General features: G+C 48.1%; 1 protein-coding gene across 1 annotated transcript in view; it reads right to left on the bottom strand.

Annotated features, from left to right (window-relative positions):
• The window catches only part of LOC310833994 (sodium/glucose cotransporter 1-like), a 38,198-nt gene that overhangs the window by 1,320 nt on the left and 16,849 nt on the right, over positions 1-20,029 (bottom strand). The window contains exons 4-15 of the mRNA XM_083717256.1: positions 19,187-19,291; positions 17,723-17,782; positions 17,205-17,309; positions 13,893-13,998; positions 12,928-13,008; positions 10,769-10,980; positions 9,398-9,533; positions 9,097-9,204; positions 6,525-6,675; positions 3,603-3,771; positions 2,047-2,262; positions 594-693 (exon numbers count right to left, since the gene is read on the bottom strand). Of these exons, the coding sequence (XP_083573382.1) occupies positions 594-693; positions 2,047-2,262; positions 3,603-3,771; positions 6,525-6,675; positions 9,097-9,204; positions 9,398-9,533; positions 10,769-10,980; positions 12,928-13,008; positions 13,893-13,998; positions 17,205-17,309; positions 17,723-17,782; positions 19,187-19,291 (1,549 nt within the window). The remainder of the gene's footprint in view (positions 1-593; positions 694-2,046; positions 2,263-3,602; positions 3,772-6,524; positions 6,676-9,096; positions 9,205-9,397; positions 9,534-10,768; positions 10,981-12,927; positions 13,009-13,892; positions 13,999-17,204; positions 17,310-17,722; positions 17,783-19,186; positions 19,292-20,029) is intronic.

Raw genomic sequence — 20,029 nt, 5'->3', positions numbered from 1 at the left:
CTGATTTGCATGCTTTGTAAACAGCTTAGAAGCCTGTTCTGGCCTGAATTGGTTTTATTGTTTTAAAGCAGGGGTCAGCAACCTTTTTCAGCTGTGGGCCGGTCCACCGTCCCTCAGACCATGTGGTGGGCAGGACTATATTTTGGGGGGGAAAATGAACAAATCCCTATGCCCCACAAATAACCCAGAGGTGCATTTTAAATAAAAGGACGCATTCTACTCATGTAAAAACACTCTGATTCCCAGACCGTCCGTGGGCCGGACTGAGAAGGCAATTGGGCCGCATCCGCGCCCCGGGCCTTAGTTTGCCTACCCCTGTTTTAAAGCATTCAATGGCATGTACTGTGGGTGGTATCAAATGCAGGTCCATTTCAGGGGAAGCCCATTGATATCAATGGGCATGACCCACTTAGGTCCATTATTTCCAAGGAGTCTGCTCCGGAAATGCAGCCCGGGGTTGATCCTGGCACCTTCCATGGGCAAAGTGGATTCGCCGCCACCAAGCTACGATGGTCCTTCCTCTCTAGTGCCCCCCTGCCATTGACCTTCATTTAGTGCCAGGAAGAAATAAGAACCAAGGGGAGAGCTCTTACAAGCTTCTTCTTCGTAGGCCGGCTCTTCCTCCATCTCCTCGGCATCCAGGTCGATGCGTTTCTCCTTTCTGTTTCGCAGGCTCCAGCAAAGGCGATAGAGCTGCCATGGGCACAGAACAGGGAGACAGAGATGAACCCGGTGAGAGGGGGCTGAGACCATTGTGGGCGAGGGAAAGGGTCCGGTGCAGAGAGGGTGTCCCATGTGGTGGAAGTAACTGGAGAGGCCGTGGCAGCTCACAGCTCGGAAGCAGAAAACTGGGGGGCAGCAAGTCTAAAAATGCCCTTCTACTGTTCTGCCCCACTCTGTGCTCATATAATTGTAGAATTTGAAGGGACCCTGAAATATACTCAGAGTTGAGAGTGGATTTCATGGTCTTTATTCAGCTCATAGTGGTGAGGAGGAATGGAAGTTCCCCCACAATATCTGCTTTATATACATTATTTACACAATGGGCTGCACATGATTGGCTAATTCCGGGATTCTCCTGTAGGCCAATCAGGTTGTGGATTCACTTCCACCTGGAGCTGGATTGGGTGGCTCCTGCGGACCAATCATATTGCTGCATTGTTCTAGGACCAATCAGACTGCCGCATTTTGGATCTTATTGTTCTAGGACCAATCAGACTGCTGCATTTTGGATCCTATTCAACTCAGTACGTAACAGACCCCAAGGGTCATCTAGCACAATACAAGGATTCCTAGCAGACTAGAGCATGTGAGATATAATTATTCAGCATTTCCATAGTACTGGCCTGGGCCCACTGGTGGAGGAAGAGAAGTGCGGGGGGAGCGCACCACCACCGGCAGTGCAATCCTGGTAGGGTGCCATCGCGGCTGCCCACCCGCCCGGATTGGGTGCCTCACCCCTGCAGGCGTGCCATGCCTCCAAGACGTGTGCCACGCCCCTGCAGGCAGCGTGCCACCCCCAGGACGCACGCCAGCCCCGCCCCCACCTGCTCTCTGCACCTCGGTGCCGGAGCATGAAGCTCTGCCACTGCCTTGGCCCTGCACTTCTCTCATATACCTTCAGAACATCCTTGCAAGGTAGGCCAGGCTGAGAGAAAGAGAGAGAGCTTCACTGACTAAGCAAAGATTTGGTCCTAGCCGCATCCCACACTGGCTTTCCATCTGTGGTTCATTTCTAAAAGGAAAACAGTGTGTCCAGCCTGTCTGGTAAACACACCCCTTCTGATCCAAGGTGGATGTGTGCAGCAGCTGTTAAGGCAGAAGCACTCTGAGTGTGGACAAAGGCATTTGCCTTCATCCCTTCGCATGCTGCAGAACCAAGCCTTGGTGTTCAAAACAGGTTCTGAGATAGTGCTGTGTCCCACAGATGTTCTTCCTTTTGAAAGACGCACACACGTGCCATGTTTGCAGCGCCATCCAGAGGTGGGAAGGGGCAGAGGAGAAGTGAAGAGAAAGATCAAAGCAAAGAGGGAGAGAATGGCTTACATGGACGTCGTCAATGGGCTTGGTCAGGTATGAGACAGTCAAAATGATGATGACCGAGATGACGAACAGGATGATGGCAAAGTAGAGGTAGTGGACTTTGCAGATGATATCCGGGCAGTTGCTGGGCTGAGCGCAGCTGCCAGTTCCATAGGCAAACTCGGTGATCATTCGAGACAGTCCAATCAGCAGCCCCAGAATCAGGCCCCAGAAGGCCCCCTGGCAGGAAACAGAAGAAAAAGCTCAGCTCCACAAATGGTGCTCGGATCCAGCCTTGCTCCTCTTCCCTTTAGTCTGACTCACACCATGGGCAACAGGACTCAGCCCAATGGCTTCTAGGCACAGTGCTCCATCCCTCTTCTTAACAGGTGGACCCCACTTCCTGCCCCACTTGGAGCTGCCTCTATTTACACATAAGAACCTTCAGAAGAGCCAGCATCCTGCTCTCACGCAAGCCAGTCAGATGCCTTTTCTGGGAAGCCAGCAAGCAGGATCTGAGCACAAGAGCACTACTCCCCCATGGTTTCTAGCAACTGGAAATCAGAGGCATTTACTACCTCCTACCATGGAGGCAGGGGACGCGGGTGGCGCTGTGGGTTAAACCACAGAGCCTAGGACTTGCCGATCAGAAGGTTGGCAGTTCGAATCCCCGTGATGGGGTGAGCTCCCGTTGCTCGGTCCCTGCAGTTCGAAAGCACATCAAAGTGCATGTAGATAAATAGGTACCACTCTGGCGGGAAGGTAAACAGCATTTCCGTGCATTGCTCTGGTTTGCCAGAAGCGGCTTAGTCGTGCTGGCCACATGACCCGGAAGCTGTACGCCGCTCCCTCGGCCAATAAAGCGAGATGAGCGCCGCAACCCCAGAGTCGTTAGCCAGATTTAATATGTTTCCCTCGATGATAGTAAGAGGAAGATATTAGCTCTCCCAGAAGCAGAGCATCTCTGCAAATGTAGTAAACAGGAACCTTATACTTTGGAGCATATTTTCTTTTCTTGTGATTTTGGCATTTATGGCAGAAGACAATTATTAGAGGCCTTACAACTTAACAGGCTCAATTCTATGCCACCCACAGTTCAGGACAGAAATGATCAAAATACTTTAATAGTGGCTGAATTTTTGAGTGCTGTCCATGTGGAAAGACTGGGCCATTATAAAGAGATTTAGTGGTTCTTAACTGATCGGTGATGTGGTAGTGTTATATTGTATTATTTATGCAAATTGATTTTCTCTGGAGTTAAAGATCAACCTTGTTATGTTGAATTCATATTTTGCACAATTTGTATACGGTGTTTGTTTGATAATGTGTGGTTTGCTATGCCTAATATAGGATTGACTTTTAACCCCAGAGTCGCCCACGACTGTACCTAATGGTCAGGGGTCCCTCTACCTTTACCATGGAGGTAGAGCATCACTATTGCGGCTAGTAGCCATCAATAGCCCTTTGCGCATGCACACCCCTCCTACAGTTGCCCAGGCGCTCAGAGAATTGAGATCAAGCCCAGCAGTTGCTCTTCCCAGGCCTTGCTGGGAGTGCTGACCCTCCCCTCCCAAGCTTACCTGTTCATTGACCCTCTTGAAGAAAATGGCAAGGAAAAAGACGGCTGCGATGGGGGGCCCCAAGTAGCTCGTGATGGACTGGATGTAGTCAAAAAGCTGTCCATTTTGAGCCGACTGCACTATTGGGACCCAGGCGATGCTGACCGCAATCAAGATTAGCATGAACAGCCTGGAAACAGAAGGGAGATGTTAATCACAGCTCTCTACCATGCCAGCATTCAAAAACCCTAAAGATGTAGGCAGAGACTTCTTCCCCTCCATCAACAAAAGCACAGCGTCCAAATCAAAAGACTCTGTTCTGCCGTGGTCAGACCCCATCAAGAGTATAGTAAGCCTGCAACTTAATGCACATTTAATTTGTGTGCATCAAGCTTTACGTGTGTGGCAAAAGGGGGTGGGGTTCCTGGAAAAATGACTTTGGCAATCCCACCCGCCACTGAACCCAATGCATTTTGACTATATGAGATTTTTGCTTTAGGTGTTATTTCCGGAATATAACGCCTGCATAAGTTGTGGGCTTACTGCACTGTGTCCAGTTCTAGGCGCCACAGTGTAAGAAGGAGATTGACAAGATGGAACCCATGCAGGGCAGAGTGTCAGAGATGATCAAAGGCCTGGAAACCAAGCCTTATGAGGAATGGTTGAGGGAGCCAGGTATGTTTAGCTTGGAAAAGAAGAGACTGAGAGGGCTGAAGGGCTGTCACATGGAACATGGAGCAAGCTTATTTCCTTGGAAACCAACAGATTCAAGTTACAAGAATGGAGATTCCAGCTAAATGTTAGGAAGAACTTTTGGACAGTGAGAGCTGTTTGATAGTGGAATGGACTCCCTCAGAAGGTGGTGGACTCTCCTTCTTTGGAGGTTTTGAAGCAGAGGTTGGATGGCCATCTGTCATGGATGCTTTAGCTGTAATTCCTGCATTGCAGGGGGTTGGACTAGATGACTCTTGGAGTCCCTACTCTACAATTTTGTGATACTGTAATCACATCCGCCACCTTCCAACTGACTCAGGTTGAGAGCAAAGCCCAACAGAATGTCTTTCCCATTGCTCTGCTCTCTCCTGTGGGGACTCTCTTAAATGAAATGGGACAGATACCTTCTTTGACAGCTTTTGCTGTCAGTTGAAGCCCCACCTGTCCACCTTGGCCCCCAGCGCTGGTCCTGGATACACCTGAGCATGGTGAGGTTTTGACTGTCGGTTTTTATTTGTACATTGTGAACCATTTCATTATTGTTGCACATGAAAAACAGTATAGTGGCAACTAATTCATTGAGCAAATACTGGGTTCATTCACATCACATCCCTAAGTGAGTGTTCAAATGCAATAACTAATCCCATATTTTAGCAAACAGCATGATCCATTAAAGGCACAGCTAGCATCTGTTCCTTCCATTTTGTCTAGGTGGCAACTAAGCTGTTATAAAGGGAATTAATTTAAATAGGCAGGGAGTGGTCTAATCACAACCTTCCCTATTACCTAATACCCTCCAGCTGTTTTGGACTACAACACCCATCAGTCAGAGCCAGCAGGGTCATATGACGCTGAGGCTGATGGGAGTTGTAGTCCAACACAGTTGGAGGGCACCAGGTCAGCTGAGGCTGCTCTGATGGAGAGAAGGACTTGGCATTCAGCTATCAGGATGCTACATGTGCAATAAGTCCAAATGTCCACAGGGGGGCACCTCAGCACCACAGGTGTCACATAGCAAAGAAAAATCTTAAGTTGCCCTATTGGTCCTATAGAGAGAGAAAAAACCAAAAGCCACAGTAAGGCAAAACCATTTAAAAAATTTAAATGTGTGGAGAAAAGAATGCACCCCACCAAGTGGCAGAAGCAGAAAGTGCAGAGAAAATACTGTGTCCGAACTCAGCAAGCCATGCTTGTTGGCCAGTTGGAGAGAGTTGCATTCTATATCTATGGCTGAGAGGCAGTGCAGCATAGTGGTTAGAGTGCCAGACCAGGACCTGGGAGAGACCAGGGTTTGAATCCCTGCTTAACCATGAAGCTCACTGTGTATGACTTATTGTGAGGATTAAATGAGGATGGGGAGAACCATGTATGCCACTCTGAGATCCTTGGAGGAAAAGGTGGGATGCAAATGAAATAAACAAACAATTTGTCGTGTTGTCACTCCTGGAATATGTTAATGAACAGAAGGGTGCCTGGACCACTTCTGCCTCCTTGTCATAGAATCCTAGAACTGTAGAGTTGGAAGGGACCAAGAATCCCTGGCAGACAGCCATCCAGTCCCTGTTTAAAAACCTGCCGATGAAGTCTGTTCTGCTGCCAAGCACCTGTTGGACAGATCCTGGGGAGAAGGTGGGCCATTCAAGATTCAAATCTACTTGCGCACTGCACCCTGTATGGTTAACCTCTTGCTGATTCACTGCTGTTAGTTAGACACTGAACCTGGCCCTGGGTTGCACTGAGGGCCAACAAAAATGTCACCAAGCAGCGAGCAAACTCGTCCTCCAGAACCCTTCATCAAATCGGATGCTATGTATATGGAAAGAGAAGCTGGGCATCCTGTAAAAATCTTTAAATCCTTAGGTCATGAGTCTTCAAATAGAGGGCAGGAACCAGACTAAGGCTGCAGCTGCAGGCACCACTTTTCTTGAGAGCCAGCCCCAATGAACTCTATCTATCTGGGTAATGAGGCTGGGGCCTGGGCTGTCCATCAGATGAGGTGAACCTTCCCCAATCTGGTGCACCTTGCAGCTGTTTCGGACTATGGCTCCCACCAGCCCCGGCTAGCATGGTCGTATGAAAAGGGGGCTCATGGGAGTTGTAGTTCAAAACCTCCAGGTCAGGTGGAAGGCTGGGTGAGGTTCCCCTTGTTGGTCTCACAGGTCCCAGGCAAAGTTTCAATTTGCAAAGAGCTGTGAGCACATAATAGTCATTCCTACTTGTCATCATCACCTGCCCACTATCATGAGCTCCTGCTCTTTCGCTGCCGGACGCATTTTAGTGTAGATGTCCATGGTGAAGAGCGTGCTGGCACTGTTGAAGATAGAGGTGAGGGAGCTCATCAGAGACGCCAGCATGACAGACAGCATCAGGCCTCGCAATCCTGAAACACAAGAGGGAGAGAAGCAGGGGGGCAAGTCAGAGGTGGCTTTAAAGCAGCACGGCCAGTCGCATTGGGCAGTGGCGTAACATGGGTTGCCAGGACCCCGGGCCACGTTGGAGGGAGGGAAACGGATGGTGTCCACATCATCCAGGTGATTGCAGCCACAGAGATAAGAAAAGAAGAGTCGTTTCTTTGTCTGGAGAAGTCACTTCCGGGTTTGCGTGGAGAAGCTGTTTTCAGTTATGGAAGCTTGTAGCTGTATCGAGGCAGCACTGGGTGTCAATTTTTTTTGCCCCCTAACAATGTTGCGCCGGGGCAACTGCCCCAGTGCCCCTACTCCACTAGCACTGGGCACAGAGCCTCGGGGGCACTGTATGGGGCACCACAACTGTGTTTTAGAATGGAGTGTGAGAGGCAGTCGGAGCCAAATTGGGCATCACACAGAGCCCCGCTGAAGTTTGAGACCCCAAGCTCTGCCCCCAGGTAAGTGGCAAAGGCATACCTAGGGGTCGGAGAAACAGCCCCCCCCCCGCCTGAGGTGGCACGGAAATCATGCTACTGCTTGGCACCCCTGGACTGCCAGCTCCTGGGTGGCATGTTCTGCAGCCACTACTTCCACAGGTAACTGGAGAGGTTAGCGGATGGAGGGCGGAGCCAAGGAGTGCATTGTTTTCCAGTTATATGCTGCTGCTGCTGCCAAAACACCTCTCTGATCTACAAATGGTACACAAACCAGTGCAGTTAGGGAAAAAGTACAAAACTAGTTCAAATATATGTTGGAAGTGTAAGGAAAAGGAGGGGACATTTTATCATATGTGGTGGGATTGTAATGTAATTTTAAAAATTTGGGAAATAATATACAACGAATTGAAGAAAATGTTCCATTTAACATTTGTTTAAAAACCTGAAGCATTTTTATTAGGGATTGTAGGGAAAGATCTGCCGAAAAAAGCTGAAAAACATCTTCATGTATGCAACAACGGCCGCGAGAGTTCTGGTAGCACAAGGATAGAAGACTGAAGAAACGCCAACTAAAGAATCATGGCAAGAAAAATTGATGGACTACGCAGAACTGGCAAAACTGACATACAAGCTACGGGACAAGGATAACTGTGACTTTAGGATGAATGGGAACCCTTTACAAAGTATTTGAAGATACAACAAAGCGAACTGGACTCCTTGGCTGGTTTTGAATAAACATTCACAAACTTTTTATTGATAATCATCAGCTAAATAGTTTGAGGATTTATACAATTGTGTAACATGCAGAAAACAGCATTTTTAGAGAAATCAAAGACTGGAACTGAGGGAAGTCGGGGGGTGGGTGGGTTTTGTGTGGGAGGGAGGAAAAATGGGGGGGGGGAAATAAGGATGATATGTTTCTGGATAATATATTTTGTTTTAATTTTGAATAAAAGTTATTTGGGGGGGGAACAAAGCACCTCTCTGATCTGTTCTGGCTCTTGCCCTCCCAGGGTTCTGATTGACTCTCCCAGCACTCAGCCCAGCACTTCTCCAGCTGCTTTATTGGCTGGGATGCTCATTGCTCTAGCTTAGTTAAGTCACGAAGGTGGGCAGTGCTTGCCCCCACCTTTCCTAAATCACCCTCACTTTCTCCACTCTTGCCCTGACAGTCTTGTTTGCCCTGACTCTGTGGGAACACAACCCCCAGCAGCCAATTGAAGAGGACTGGAAGAGAAGAGGACTGGAAGAGAAGATGACTGGAAGAAGTTTAAAGAATATCTACAGAAACACTGCAAAGTTTATGAATGCTAAAACGATGTTGGATATAAAAATAATATGGCATTAGTGATACAGGTTTAAAAAGTATGTAAAAATGTAATAGAAAAAGAGTGAAAGACTAAAGTTATATTATGTCAAAAGCAAACAATATGTTAAAGGTGTTTAAATATAAGGAGGAAAGATCGGAGACATAATAGAATGATTCTAATAATTAGAAATGAGTTTTGAAAGAGGGTAAGGATTTGCTGTATCTGATTGGGTAAAGAGGAACACAAAAAAGGGAGGCGCGAGGAAGTCAAGAAAGAAAGATTTTTAAGCATGAATTTAAAAGTTGAAATTCTTATTTTCTTTTTTTCTCTTTTTTTCTGTATTTTGTATTTCTTATTTGTTATATGTGCATTTTCGACTTTGTTTGTTTCTTTTTTCCATTTTGTGGTTGTTATGTTTATTTTTGTGATTGTTATGTTCTTTTTTCTTTTGTAAAAACTAATAAATATATTTATTAAAAACAAACAAACAACCCCCAGCAGCCAAAGCCATGCAGATTAATTCTTACAAAACGATGCAGGTGTCATTGCCCACGCTGCACCTGTCCTTTGCTGCCTTGTTGGTTTTTTCCTCCAGTCCACCACTTCCCAGCCCCCTCCTAACAGCCAGAGCACAAGTGAAGCATCTCACCGTTCGGCATCAGCTTGACCACCATCCTTGGGTAGGCAATGTTTGAACAGCCAACGGGCGTCCCACATGCCTCAAGACACATGTCAGGAACTGCACAAGCCACCGTATCTGCGGGAAAGAGAAAAAGAGGGGCACCTTACTTGGGGGGTGGGATGGGCTGAGATATCCTGAGTGCACCATCCGAGATGAACAGGATTCCCAGTGGGCACCACCCTTTGAGGGGATAGATGGAAGAGCCACACTCTGAATGGACTCTGCCACGGATGGAGACGGGAGGACGAGGCTGGAGGTCTCATCTCACCTGTGTACAAAATTCGACTGATCATGCCTGGCATGACAATCAGGAACATGGGCATCAGCTTCAGGTATCCACACATGATGCAGCCAGCCTTGACATGGGACATGTTCTTGCCTGAGAGGCATCGCTGGACAATGACCTACCGGAGAGGAAGGGAGAGGAAAGTGAGCAGCCAATCAGGCTAGAGCAGGCTCCTTGGGGTGGGGTGGGCTTATCGGTTGCTTGTGTGGTGAGTTTTTACTTCAGAGAAGGTAGAGCATCTGCTTTGCAGAAGGTCCCAGTTCAGCCTGCAGGATATATCCAGGCTCATATAACCAACATGCTTAACTCTAATTAATGCATGAAGGGGTTAAGACCATAGAATAAGCTGTCCTGCTAGGCTTAGCTAGGTCACAGCCCCTCACCTTGGGAAAAAGGGCTACTAAACGCTTTGTTCTTTTCCATCATGTGAACCCTACTTACGAAACACGTGGTTTTGTTCTATGCTAAGGGAAGTAGCAAACTTTGGAAGCAACTTAGACATGAATATTTTAAACACACCTTTAGTGTGCTCCTCTTTGCGAGTATTGGTGCCCCTGACGCTGGGAGAGGAGGGCCGGGCTGCGCTGTGGGCACCTGTGGGGGGGCGCCTACTTCATGCCCCCTCAAAAATCCGTGCCCAGGGCCACTGCCCCTCTGACACCCCCTCGTTACGTTACACCAGTGCCTAAGAGTTCTGTTCACTACTAGTTAGCATTTCCGCATCTGAAATAAAATGTCTCAGTACTCAGCCTCTGGAAAACAAAGCGCTACATATGTCATGCTTCAGGGAATCCGATCCCCTTCCCTCACGGCAGTCCGCCAGTAACAGAAAGACAAGAAGCTCTTACCAGTGTCTTTTATTCAATATTCACAGAGAGAGACGTAGAAATGCCGTCTCCCTTGGATAATGGTGTTGCTCCGAGTAAAGTCCCACCCCCTCTGTCTCTCCTACTCTACGTCATCCCTATGTTGGCTGATCTGTGTTTTCTGCCCCTGAGCTTTCTGTTCTCTTCCTTTCAATGCCCGCCAGGTCCTGGGAGATGGGGGATCTGGAATGCTTTCTAAAGACACTGAGTCTGACAGCTGTCTCTCCCCTGGTGCGTCTTCTTCCTGCTCCTCTCCCAATATTTCCCAGCTTCTCCCCTCTGCAGCCTCTGAACTGTGACCTTCTGCAAACCGCTGTTCTAAATCTATACTGTCTCCCTCTTCTCTGGGAAGTGCAGGAGGGAAGTGCTGACCACACATTGCTGCAGAAATATCCTCCGCAGACAGAATCTGAGCAGGAGCTAGGTGCCACCATCACCCCTCCCCTTCGGAGTGGACCTGAGGACCCAAGACTCATCTCCACCATACCTGATCTGTGCACCAGTACCAGAGGCCCAGGATGCTCAGGCCAAAGATGAGTCCCGGCCATGGCAAATCACCGTTGAGGGGATCCCGGAATATCTGGAACGAATCTGGACGGGGTGTGTAGCATTTTTCGGGGATACTGGAATTTCCAACCTGCGGGATCGCATTCATGTACTTGTGCACGAATTCCTCATATCCTCCGACTTCTTCAAATGCTGGGGAAAGTTGACAGTCTTTGTAAGGTACCAGTTAACTCACACACAAGTGTGCCAGGCAGGCACAGAGACACCCACACCCCAGTTCAGGGGAGGCTGGGCTGTTTTAATGGTGCATGTGGTCTCCCTTCCCCCAGACATTAACAGCTGATTTCCAGGGGGTAAGAAATGGTGGATCTGGCATTGAGAGATTCTCAGCTGCCACTGAGAAAAGGAAATCGCCAGTCCGCATGGTGACTGCGGTGTTTGTGTGCTTGATGATAAATCTCCACTTGTATTTTCACTTGTTGAATTGATTGTCACAGGGAAGCCGAGGGGCAGAGGGATGAACTCTCTCAAGTTCACAGATAAGTAACCTGCATTCCCCCCCCCCCCTCCACCGGCATATAGAACTGATGGCAAGAATGGATGTTCAGCCTCCACCTAGTGGTCACAGGCAAAGCTGCAAGCAAAATCAATCACCTCCCTCCTTTGGAATTCAGTTTCTGTGCTTTGCCTGCACCAAAAGTGGTGCCTTCTGTCATTCTCTCATGGTCTCTACTTTCCTACTTTGTTTCCAGGCTGATTTTATTTGTGTTCACCTGTTTAGTTTTTCAGAGCCCACCTTTTGTGGGTCAGTGAGCTTTGGTAAGCCCTGGTGTTGCCACCAGCTCCATATGCCTGGGGGAAATATTGTTTGGAACTCACCTGTAAAAGGGATTTCCCAGGCATATACGGGCTGATGGTAAGGGCCCACCATGGTTTATTTTTTATGCTGCCTATATACCGTACCTTTTTCTGAGCATGTCTGTTTATCTAGCTGCAGAGAGTCTCTTACTTCTTAATGGGTTACCTTTGTGTTGTTGATCCTGTCCCCTTTCGCAGTGCCAGATCACCAAACAGGCAGAGTAGGCACCGACTTATGGGCCCCATGCCTTTTAGGGGCCCCGCGACAATCGATCAAAATAATATTGCGTAATGAAACTGGTGTATTAAAATTGTTGACTGGTAAAATCAGAAACCTATACGGAGATAATTTGAGTTGTGGGGTGGTGTCCCTGAGATTTTGACTGCCTAGGGGCCTCCCCAGTGTTTAATCCGCCACTGCTTCTTCGGCTTGTCATAATGAAAACTGAATTCCAAACTGAATTCAGAAGCTTTACAAGGGATTTGTTTTGTGTGCAATTTTGCCTGTGACCACTAGGTGGAGTCTGACTGTCCATTATCGCCATCAGCTCCTATATGCGTAAGAAAACCCTTTTACAGGTGAATACCGAATGGTCTCCTTTCATTTAAGGCAGGGCACTCATCTTAGTTACAGCACGAGCGCACACGGCACAATAATGCACACGGCAGGTGATGCTTCTGTCAGTTTGCATTTCTTAGTACAGAAAGTATTGATCTGATGTGTAGAGATCTTTCCTATTCTACTTAATTCAAGAGGGTTCGGGAAGCTTCCGGGAGCATCTCTGTGTGAAAGAAACAAGCAGAAGGTTCATGATGTTTGGGTTATTCCTTCAGAGAAGCTGAGCACAACTGGTTTAAACTGGTTTTTTATCTCTTCTCTCAAGGTCATGCTGACTATATAATAAGAGGCCAGGATGAGCCTGGGTTTCAATTTCTCTTTCTATCTCTTTCCCTTCTGGGTGTGGTGTTCTGTATATAGTGTTAAGGTTTAGACTTATTATAAGCTATTGCAAGTTCAAGTTAAGTCTGCTGCAACTGGATTTCTTATGGACAGTGCAAATCCTGAATGTATTGGATTTGTGACCAATTATGCTCATTTGCCTTCAGCAGCAGTAAAGCTCTGCTGGATGAAATATAATTGCCTCTGGTCTATTTTTTGGGAATCCTGTGACGTGTTTAAGTTTTTAGTCTGCTAGCTATACACTGGAATCTACTCTGGATCAATACTGAGTAGACTTTTCAGTGACACATTCAGCCTCTCCTTTGTGTTGTCTTTCTTACCAAAGATGGTCAGGATAATGGAGCCCACCAGCATGATTAAAGTTTGCAATGTGTCCGTGTAGATGACGGCCGCAAGTCCTCCTGAGAGCCAAAAGGGTAGAAAAAGCAATAGGGCAGTGTGAGGAGGAGAACATCTCCTGATTCCTTTGAGGGAGAGGAACCCTTCCCCAGCATCACTGCCTTTACCTATTTGCCATAGCTAAGGCTTTTCTCATCTTGCTTTGGCAAGAGAATACACCTCTCTCTCTCTCTCTCTCTCTCTCTCTCTCTCTCTCTCTCCCTCTCTCCCTCTCTCTCTCCCTCTCTCCCTCTCTTTCTCTCTCTCTCTCTCTCTCTCTCTCTCTCAGGCTCAAGACACACAGGGAGATGGTCACATGTGACTCAAGGCTAGAGGCAGCCTTTCTCTCTCCCTACGATATACGATACGATATATGATATATGATATCTTTATTGTCATTGTCCCATGTAGAACAATGAAATTGAAAAACTACATAAAACTACAACAAAACTACATAAAACATTCAAAACCCCCTAAAAATTCTAAACCCCCATTTTAAAATACACTATACCATAGAGACCCCTTATGCTGCGTTTAGAACCAGAATTGCATTTGCGTAGAAACTGTTTCTCAGGCAGCTAGTCCTGGCCTTTATAACCCTATACCTTCTTCCAGAAGGCAGAAGCTGAAAGAGATCATTTCCTGGGTGCGTACTATCCTGCGCTATCTCTGCCGCTTTCTTATGGCACCTGGCAGCATAGATTTGATCTAAGGTGGAAAGAGTGCACCCAATTATTCTCTCTGCAGTCTTCACAACCCTGGATAGCATTGTTTTTTCCCTGGCCGTGCAGCTCCCAAACCACACACACAGACACAAATCCCACCCGGGATGGAATTTGCAACTTCAACAGCTTATTATCTTTAATGGACAGGGAAGCAGGGAGACCCTCTGAACCCAAAGACTCACCCGTGATGGTATAAAGGGCTGTAATGGTGAGCAGGATAATGATGGCCACGTAAATATTCAGCCCCATGGCTTCCTTGATGAAGATCGCACCAGAAAATATATCTGCCTGAAACAGGAGGAGCAGTGTTTTAAAGCAGTGGTGGTAATGGGTAACCATGCACTCACAAGGATCCAGAACATAGCCATCAAGGCTAGTGGCCATCGACAGCCCCCTCCTCCATGAATTTGTCACATTCTCTTAAAGCCATCTAAGTTGGTGGCCATCACTGCCTCCTGTAGGAATGAGTTCCATAGTTTAATTTTGCACACAGGGCAGGTTGCAAGTGCTCCCGGTTGTTTCACCAACAAACACAGAGTTTGTTGAAGCTCCTCCTCACCTGGAGGTGGGTTACCATGAGCTACAGTCCTGCAATCCCTATTACCTGCTGGTTGCCTGCTAGCATCAAGATAACCTGGGACTCAGCTACATTGGTCAAGAAACAGCATTTTGAATGCGTTATAAACATGCAACACCAGTTGGCGCAAGAGAGCGGAGGGGGAAAATCCAAGTGATTTTCCGTAGTGGTTTTTTTCTTATGTTATAACAATTTAATTTCTGACTTATTTATAGTGTTTCCCTGCCCCTGTGTGAAGATCCACCCCTGATGTTGAGTATTTATACTCAGAAGAGAGAAAGAGTAGATCCAGGGACAGAGAGAAAGTCAGCAGCATGGGGACATTTTAATAAAATCTATCTTATAATCAAAGAATGTCAGGTGTGGATTTGAGGAGAGGTGTCACATAGTCAAAGTGATGAGAGATGAATCATTTCGGTTGCAAAATGTCGGATAGGAGTGAGCAGTTCGAAATAAAGAAATGAAAACTAGGAATCTGGGCCTTAGGGGGGCCACCTGGCAGTGATGGTATGAACGCCCACCCCTGGAAACACCCAAAGCCAGGCCCCACATTAGCCAGCATGGCAAGCACATGGCAATGTTTCAGTGTTCTGCCTCTAGCCTCAAAGCTTTATCCGTTTCCTCCCTGCGAAAGAGTTCCTTCTCAAAACCAAGTGATCATTTATGACCCTTAGGCACAAGAGATGCCTGTCGCTTCCGCATCTTGCATAAACTGTAAAAACTATCCTGCAGGCTGTTCATTATTGAAGCTCTTTAAAAAGGCTGCTCCCCAAGGCTTTCCCACTGGAGATCCAGATCAACCGGCTGCGTCTGATATCTTCCTTAAGTGTCTTTTACGGCCCCCGTTAAGGCTTTATCAGAGCCACGTGCTAATCAACTGGAAACAGTGGCTGCCAGCAAGGTCATGCTGATGCCACCAGCAAGCAGCTCCGACATTCAAGTGCTCTCTGATCAGGCTACTTTACTTGGGAGTAAGCCCTCATTGGACTCAGTGAGACTTGCTTGTGGGTTGACACATATTCTACCACCCATCACCCTTACAACGACCTTGCAAGGTAGGTCGGTATTATTGTTGCCGACTGCAGATGGAGGAGAGGTGAGGCTGAAAAACAAGGGTTAGGGAGATGTTCCCTGCTCCTAGGCTATGTCTTCCATGAACTCTCAAAATGGCTTTAGGCAAGTCACTCTCCCTCTCTCAGCCTCTGTTTCGCCATCTGCAGTATGAGTGGAAATCATAATAAGACAGACCTACCGTACCAGGTTGTTGTGTGCAAGGACAATCACTATAATCCTTTGAACACTGTATGTTAGACAAATTATAACTTCTAAAACAGAACTTGAGTAATGGTTCTGCAATGAGTTTCTACTTTAAAAAAAAGCGGTTCATTTCTGTCCCAGGATGCCAAGATTGCCACTGGTGCTGAAGTGCAAGGAAAGGCGGGGGGGGGGGGGGCAGGTTGCTGCAGACTTTTTCCCTGTCCCATTACAGATTAATTAGTAACCCTGATAGAGATGGATTATTGCCGCCTTGGTGGAGACGGAGGGCAAAAGGCCTGGCCTTTCGGGCTAATTTGTATGATTATCTCTCAGCTGTTGCCCATGAGGGCAAAGAGTAGCTTCGCATGGCAACTGCAGGGAAAGAACTGGCCAGCGGTTGCCCCCACCCCAGTAGGCAGCAGCTGCAAAGGAGGGGGCAGGATTGAAGGAAGGTCCCCTGTGGCCTCCAGACTGGTGGGCTGTGAAATCCCAAAAGCCCCTCCTTCCTTTTGAGGCTGCAGACATGCCATACATTTAAAGCATAAAGCTTCCCTCCAAAGAATCCTGGGAACTGTAGCTTGCCCCTCATGGAGGTACAGTTCTCAGAAGCCTTAACAAACAACAGTTCCCAGGACTTGGGGGGGGGGACATGCACTTTAAATGGGTTTTTAATGGGTGCAGGCTGAATAACGCTTCATAAAGCAAGCAGGCAGAGATGCCATCAGGTTTTAGCTCATGATATGTTATTTCCCACAATGTGACTCTTCTGGCTTCACAGCAGCCTGTCCCAGCCTGGTGCCTTCCAGAAGCTTCTGGACTACAGATCCCACCAGCCCCAGCCGATACAACTATGATAGCAGGGACTGGTGGGATTTGTAGTCCAAAACATCAGACACGCCCTAGAGCTGATCTTTCAATGGGGAGCTTATAGGGCAACCAGAAGCAGAAGCGGGTGTGTGTTTAACATTATATGACGTATATGTTGTTTTCCCTTCACACCTAGGGCTCACCCAGACTTCCTTTTGCACCACACTTTCCAGACACAGGTCTTTGCTTTAAAGCTTTGTTTCCTAGTGTGGTTTTTCCCCTGGCATTTTCCCTGGAAAAACCCGCATTTTACTTCTGAATTGAAACAAATGCAATCCATAGAAAACACAATGAGTGTTTGCTCTGGTAAAGGGAAAGGGACCCCTGACCATTAGGTCCAGTCGCAGAGGACTCTGGGGTTGCGGCATTTATCTCACTTTACTGGCTGAGGGAGCCGTTGTACAGCTTCCGGGTCATGTGGCCAGCATGACTAAGCCGCTTCTAGCGAAGTCAGAGCAGCGCACGGAAACGCCATTTACCTTCCCGCCGGAGTGGTACCTATTTATCTACTTGCACTTGACGTGCTTTGGAACTGCTAGGTTGGCAGGAGCAGGGACCAAGCAACAGGAGCTCACCCCATTGCGGGGATTCAAACTGCCGAACTTCTGATTGGCAAGCCCTAGGCTCTGTGGTTTAACCCACAGCGCCACCCGCGTCTGAATCAATTGTAAAATGCAGTTTTCCATGGGGAAAGCACTAGGACAACAACAAAAGCATCCTTGCACACAGAGCTTAAAAAGTAAAAAGATAGTCTGGGCGAGGGAAAGGGTGCTGGATCCATGGTTCCACTTACTGAGATCTTAGTGAAGATGTACAGGAAGAGAGAGAGGACGGAAAGGTAGATTTGAATGCGCTTTCCCCCAAACCGTTTCCGCAGGTACTCTGGCATTGTCACCACCTGCAAGGAGGAGGAAGAAAAGGTCAGGCGTTTGGAGCAGCTAGAGGAAGCAGAAGAGCACTGGGCCAGGGGTGCATGGCCTGGCCAGGCTTGGCCCAGCCTCCCAGTAAATATGGAAGCTGGCAAAGGTGGGCCCTAGAAACTGCAGGTGTAAATCCCAGCCGAGGAACTACACATAAAGCCATTACCCATGAAAAGGAAGCAGTGGCAGTTGGGGATGTGTGGATGAACGGACGAAAGGAGACCTGTCAATAATTACCCAGCAGCCCAGTGAGAGCTCCTTTTGTGCTGCCAGGCAGATCTCTTGCAAACCCCTTCCCTCTTCCCTTAGCCTGGGCGTCCCGCCCCCAATGATATGCAGAAAATAAGGAGCCACGAATGAGGAAGCCAGATCGCCCGCGTTGTGGACTTACTCCAGCCTTGATGTAGATGGGGACAAACATCCAGCCCAGAATGACCACCATCACCAGAGCCTGGAACACACAGAAAGTTTTTGTTGATGCATTTGTTTATCCAAGTATTTACAGACTGCACTTACAGAGAAATTGTGGCAAAGTGGTGCACAAGATTTTTGCAGGAAAAGCATCAGCACCATAGCCATAAAACCTGAGTGGTAATGGGCCAAAGTCCTGTCTGAGCAATGCACTTTATAAAGGAATCTGAAGGAAAACAAGAACAACTCCAGCCAGATGACTTCTGGTGGCAAGGAGTTCCACAGGACAGGCCCTGCCACATTAAAGGCTCAGTCCCTAGTATAGGCCACCCGAACCTCAGGAAGATTGGGGGACTGCCCTTCAGAGGATCTCAGTGACTGTGGAGGGGAGTAAGGAATCAGGCAATCCATAGGTACTTTGGGCTCATGAAGTCCTAACAAAGGATCTTGAACTTTGTAGCAAATTGGCAGCCAGTGTAGCTCTCTCCTATGAGCTGTGTGGTGCTTGCAGGGGTGGGCCTTGCTAATATGGCACCTTGACGCGCACCCCAGATCTCGTGCCACCTTCCCAAAGCTGGTTAAGTGAGGCACTGGGCTTTGGAAAGGAGGTGTGACGGTTCTGGGAAGGTCCTGGAACCCTCCCGTCTCCTTCCCAAAGCTGGGCAAGCACCAACTAGGCTTTAGGAAGGAGGGTGGGGGAATTTAGGACCCTTCCAAAGGAAACACTTACTAGGCATTGGGAAAGAGCTGGGGAGGTGCCCCCTTGGCTCAGTGCCCTGTGCGGGAGAACCAGTCGCACTGTCCTAAGTCCACCTCTGGGTGCTCGGCTGTCACATTCTGCCCTCATTGTCAACATCAGCCCACAAAAAGTGCATCACAGTAAGCAAGGCTAGAGGTCTCCAATGCATGGACCACTCTGATCAGGCTATCCTGGTCCAGGAATGGTGGCAGCAGGCGTGGCAGCCAAAGCCAGTGGAAATCTTTTCTAGCCACAGAGATCACTGGGGTCTCTAGTGATAAAGATGGAGCGTTATCTTTTTCCCACTGAGGTTGGGTGCATCTTGCCAGGATGCTGAGACACATGCCAAGACATCAGGAGACATCTTGCCCCTGGGGAGCCTAGTTACGCCACACACACACACCTGATCAGGGCCTGATCTGGGTTCTCCAAAAACCAGGGATGAAGACATGGCCCCTGAGGCGTTGTTGGATCACATCTCCCATCACCCCAAGCCAGTATGGCATGCGCTCAAAAACATGGAATCCAGGAATGTGATGGGATTATCCTGCCCACCCACCGGAAGAGCAACACTTTTGATCAGCAGGTGAAAAAGGAAAAAGAAAATAAAAACCATCCCCGGGCAAGAATGGTTAAAAATGTGAAGGACCCCAAAATAAACTGGTAACTGCCATTTTCCAAAGCCACAGAATCAAAGGCACTTACGTTCCACTCGAAGCCCCCGATCGCGATCCCGGCGGCTGCCCCTGTCCCGGCCAGGCCTACAAAATGGCCGCTCCCAATGTTGCTGGCAAACAGAGAGGCACCAATCTGGAAGCAGAAAGGAGAGATGTCCTTTAGCCTGAGGGAGGAGGGTGGGCTGGGAGTCACCTAGGTATGGGGCCATAAAACTAGACCCTCCTAGTGTCCTCATTTTCCCCATTTTCCAGGGACAACCCTGGATATACAGAAGCCGTCCCGGTTTCTGATTTGATCCCAGAATGTCCCACTTTTCCTTAGGACATCCCTATTTTCATTGGAGGGTATGGAATTACGTGACCCCTGAGCCAAAGAGATAAGTAACTGCACAACCTTTAGAAGACACCCCTCTATAGGGAAGTTTTTTTAATGTTTCATGTTTTATTATGTGTCTATATATGCTGGAAGCCGCCCAGAGTGGCTGGGGAGAACCCAGTCAGATGGGCGGAGTATAAATAATAAAATTATTACTACTATTTATTATGGAATAGGACGTCCCTATTTTCATCGGAGAAATGTTGGAGGGTATGCAAAATCCCTTGCGGCTCCATATGACACACATCATAAACTTTTGTGGGTTGGAGTCTGGAATTCCCCACATGGATTCCAGCAGCATTAACACATCGGACATGACTGCAGCAAGATCTGAGTTTAAATGCATAGATCTGCTGCTTTTGCGCCACCTTTGGACCTCAGCCTCACATCCCCAGAGGCAGAATTAGACCCAATGCCTAGTGGAGGGTCCTTGGACCACAACCAGGGCCAGCGGCCGGCCCAACTGTGAGACAGCGTGGCTCTTGCGCCACAAGC

The sequence above is a fragment of the Podarcis gaigeae genome, assembly GCF_964106915.1.
Source record: "Podarcis gaigeae genome assembly, chromosome: 16".
Lineage (NCBI taxonomy): Eukaryota > Metazoa > Chordata > Lepidosauria > Squamata > Lacertidae > Podarcis > Podarcis gaigeae.
Note: the sequence above shows the minus strand (reverse complement) of the source record. Positions and strands in the feature narration are given on the sequence as shown.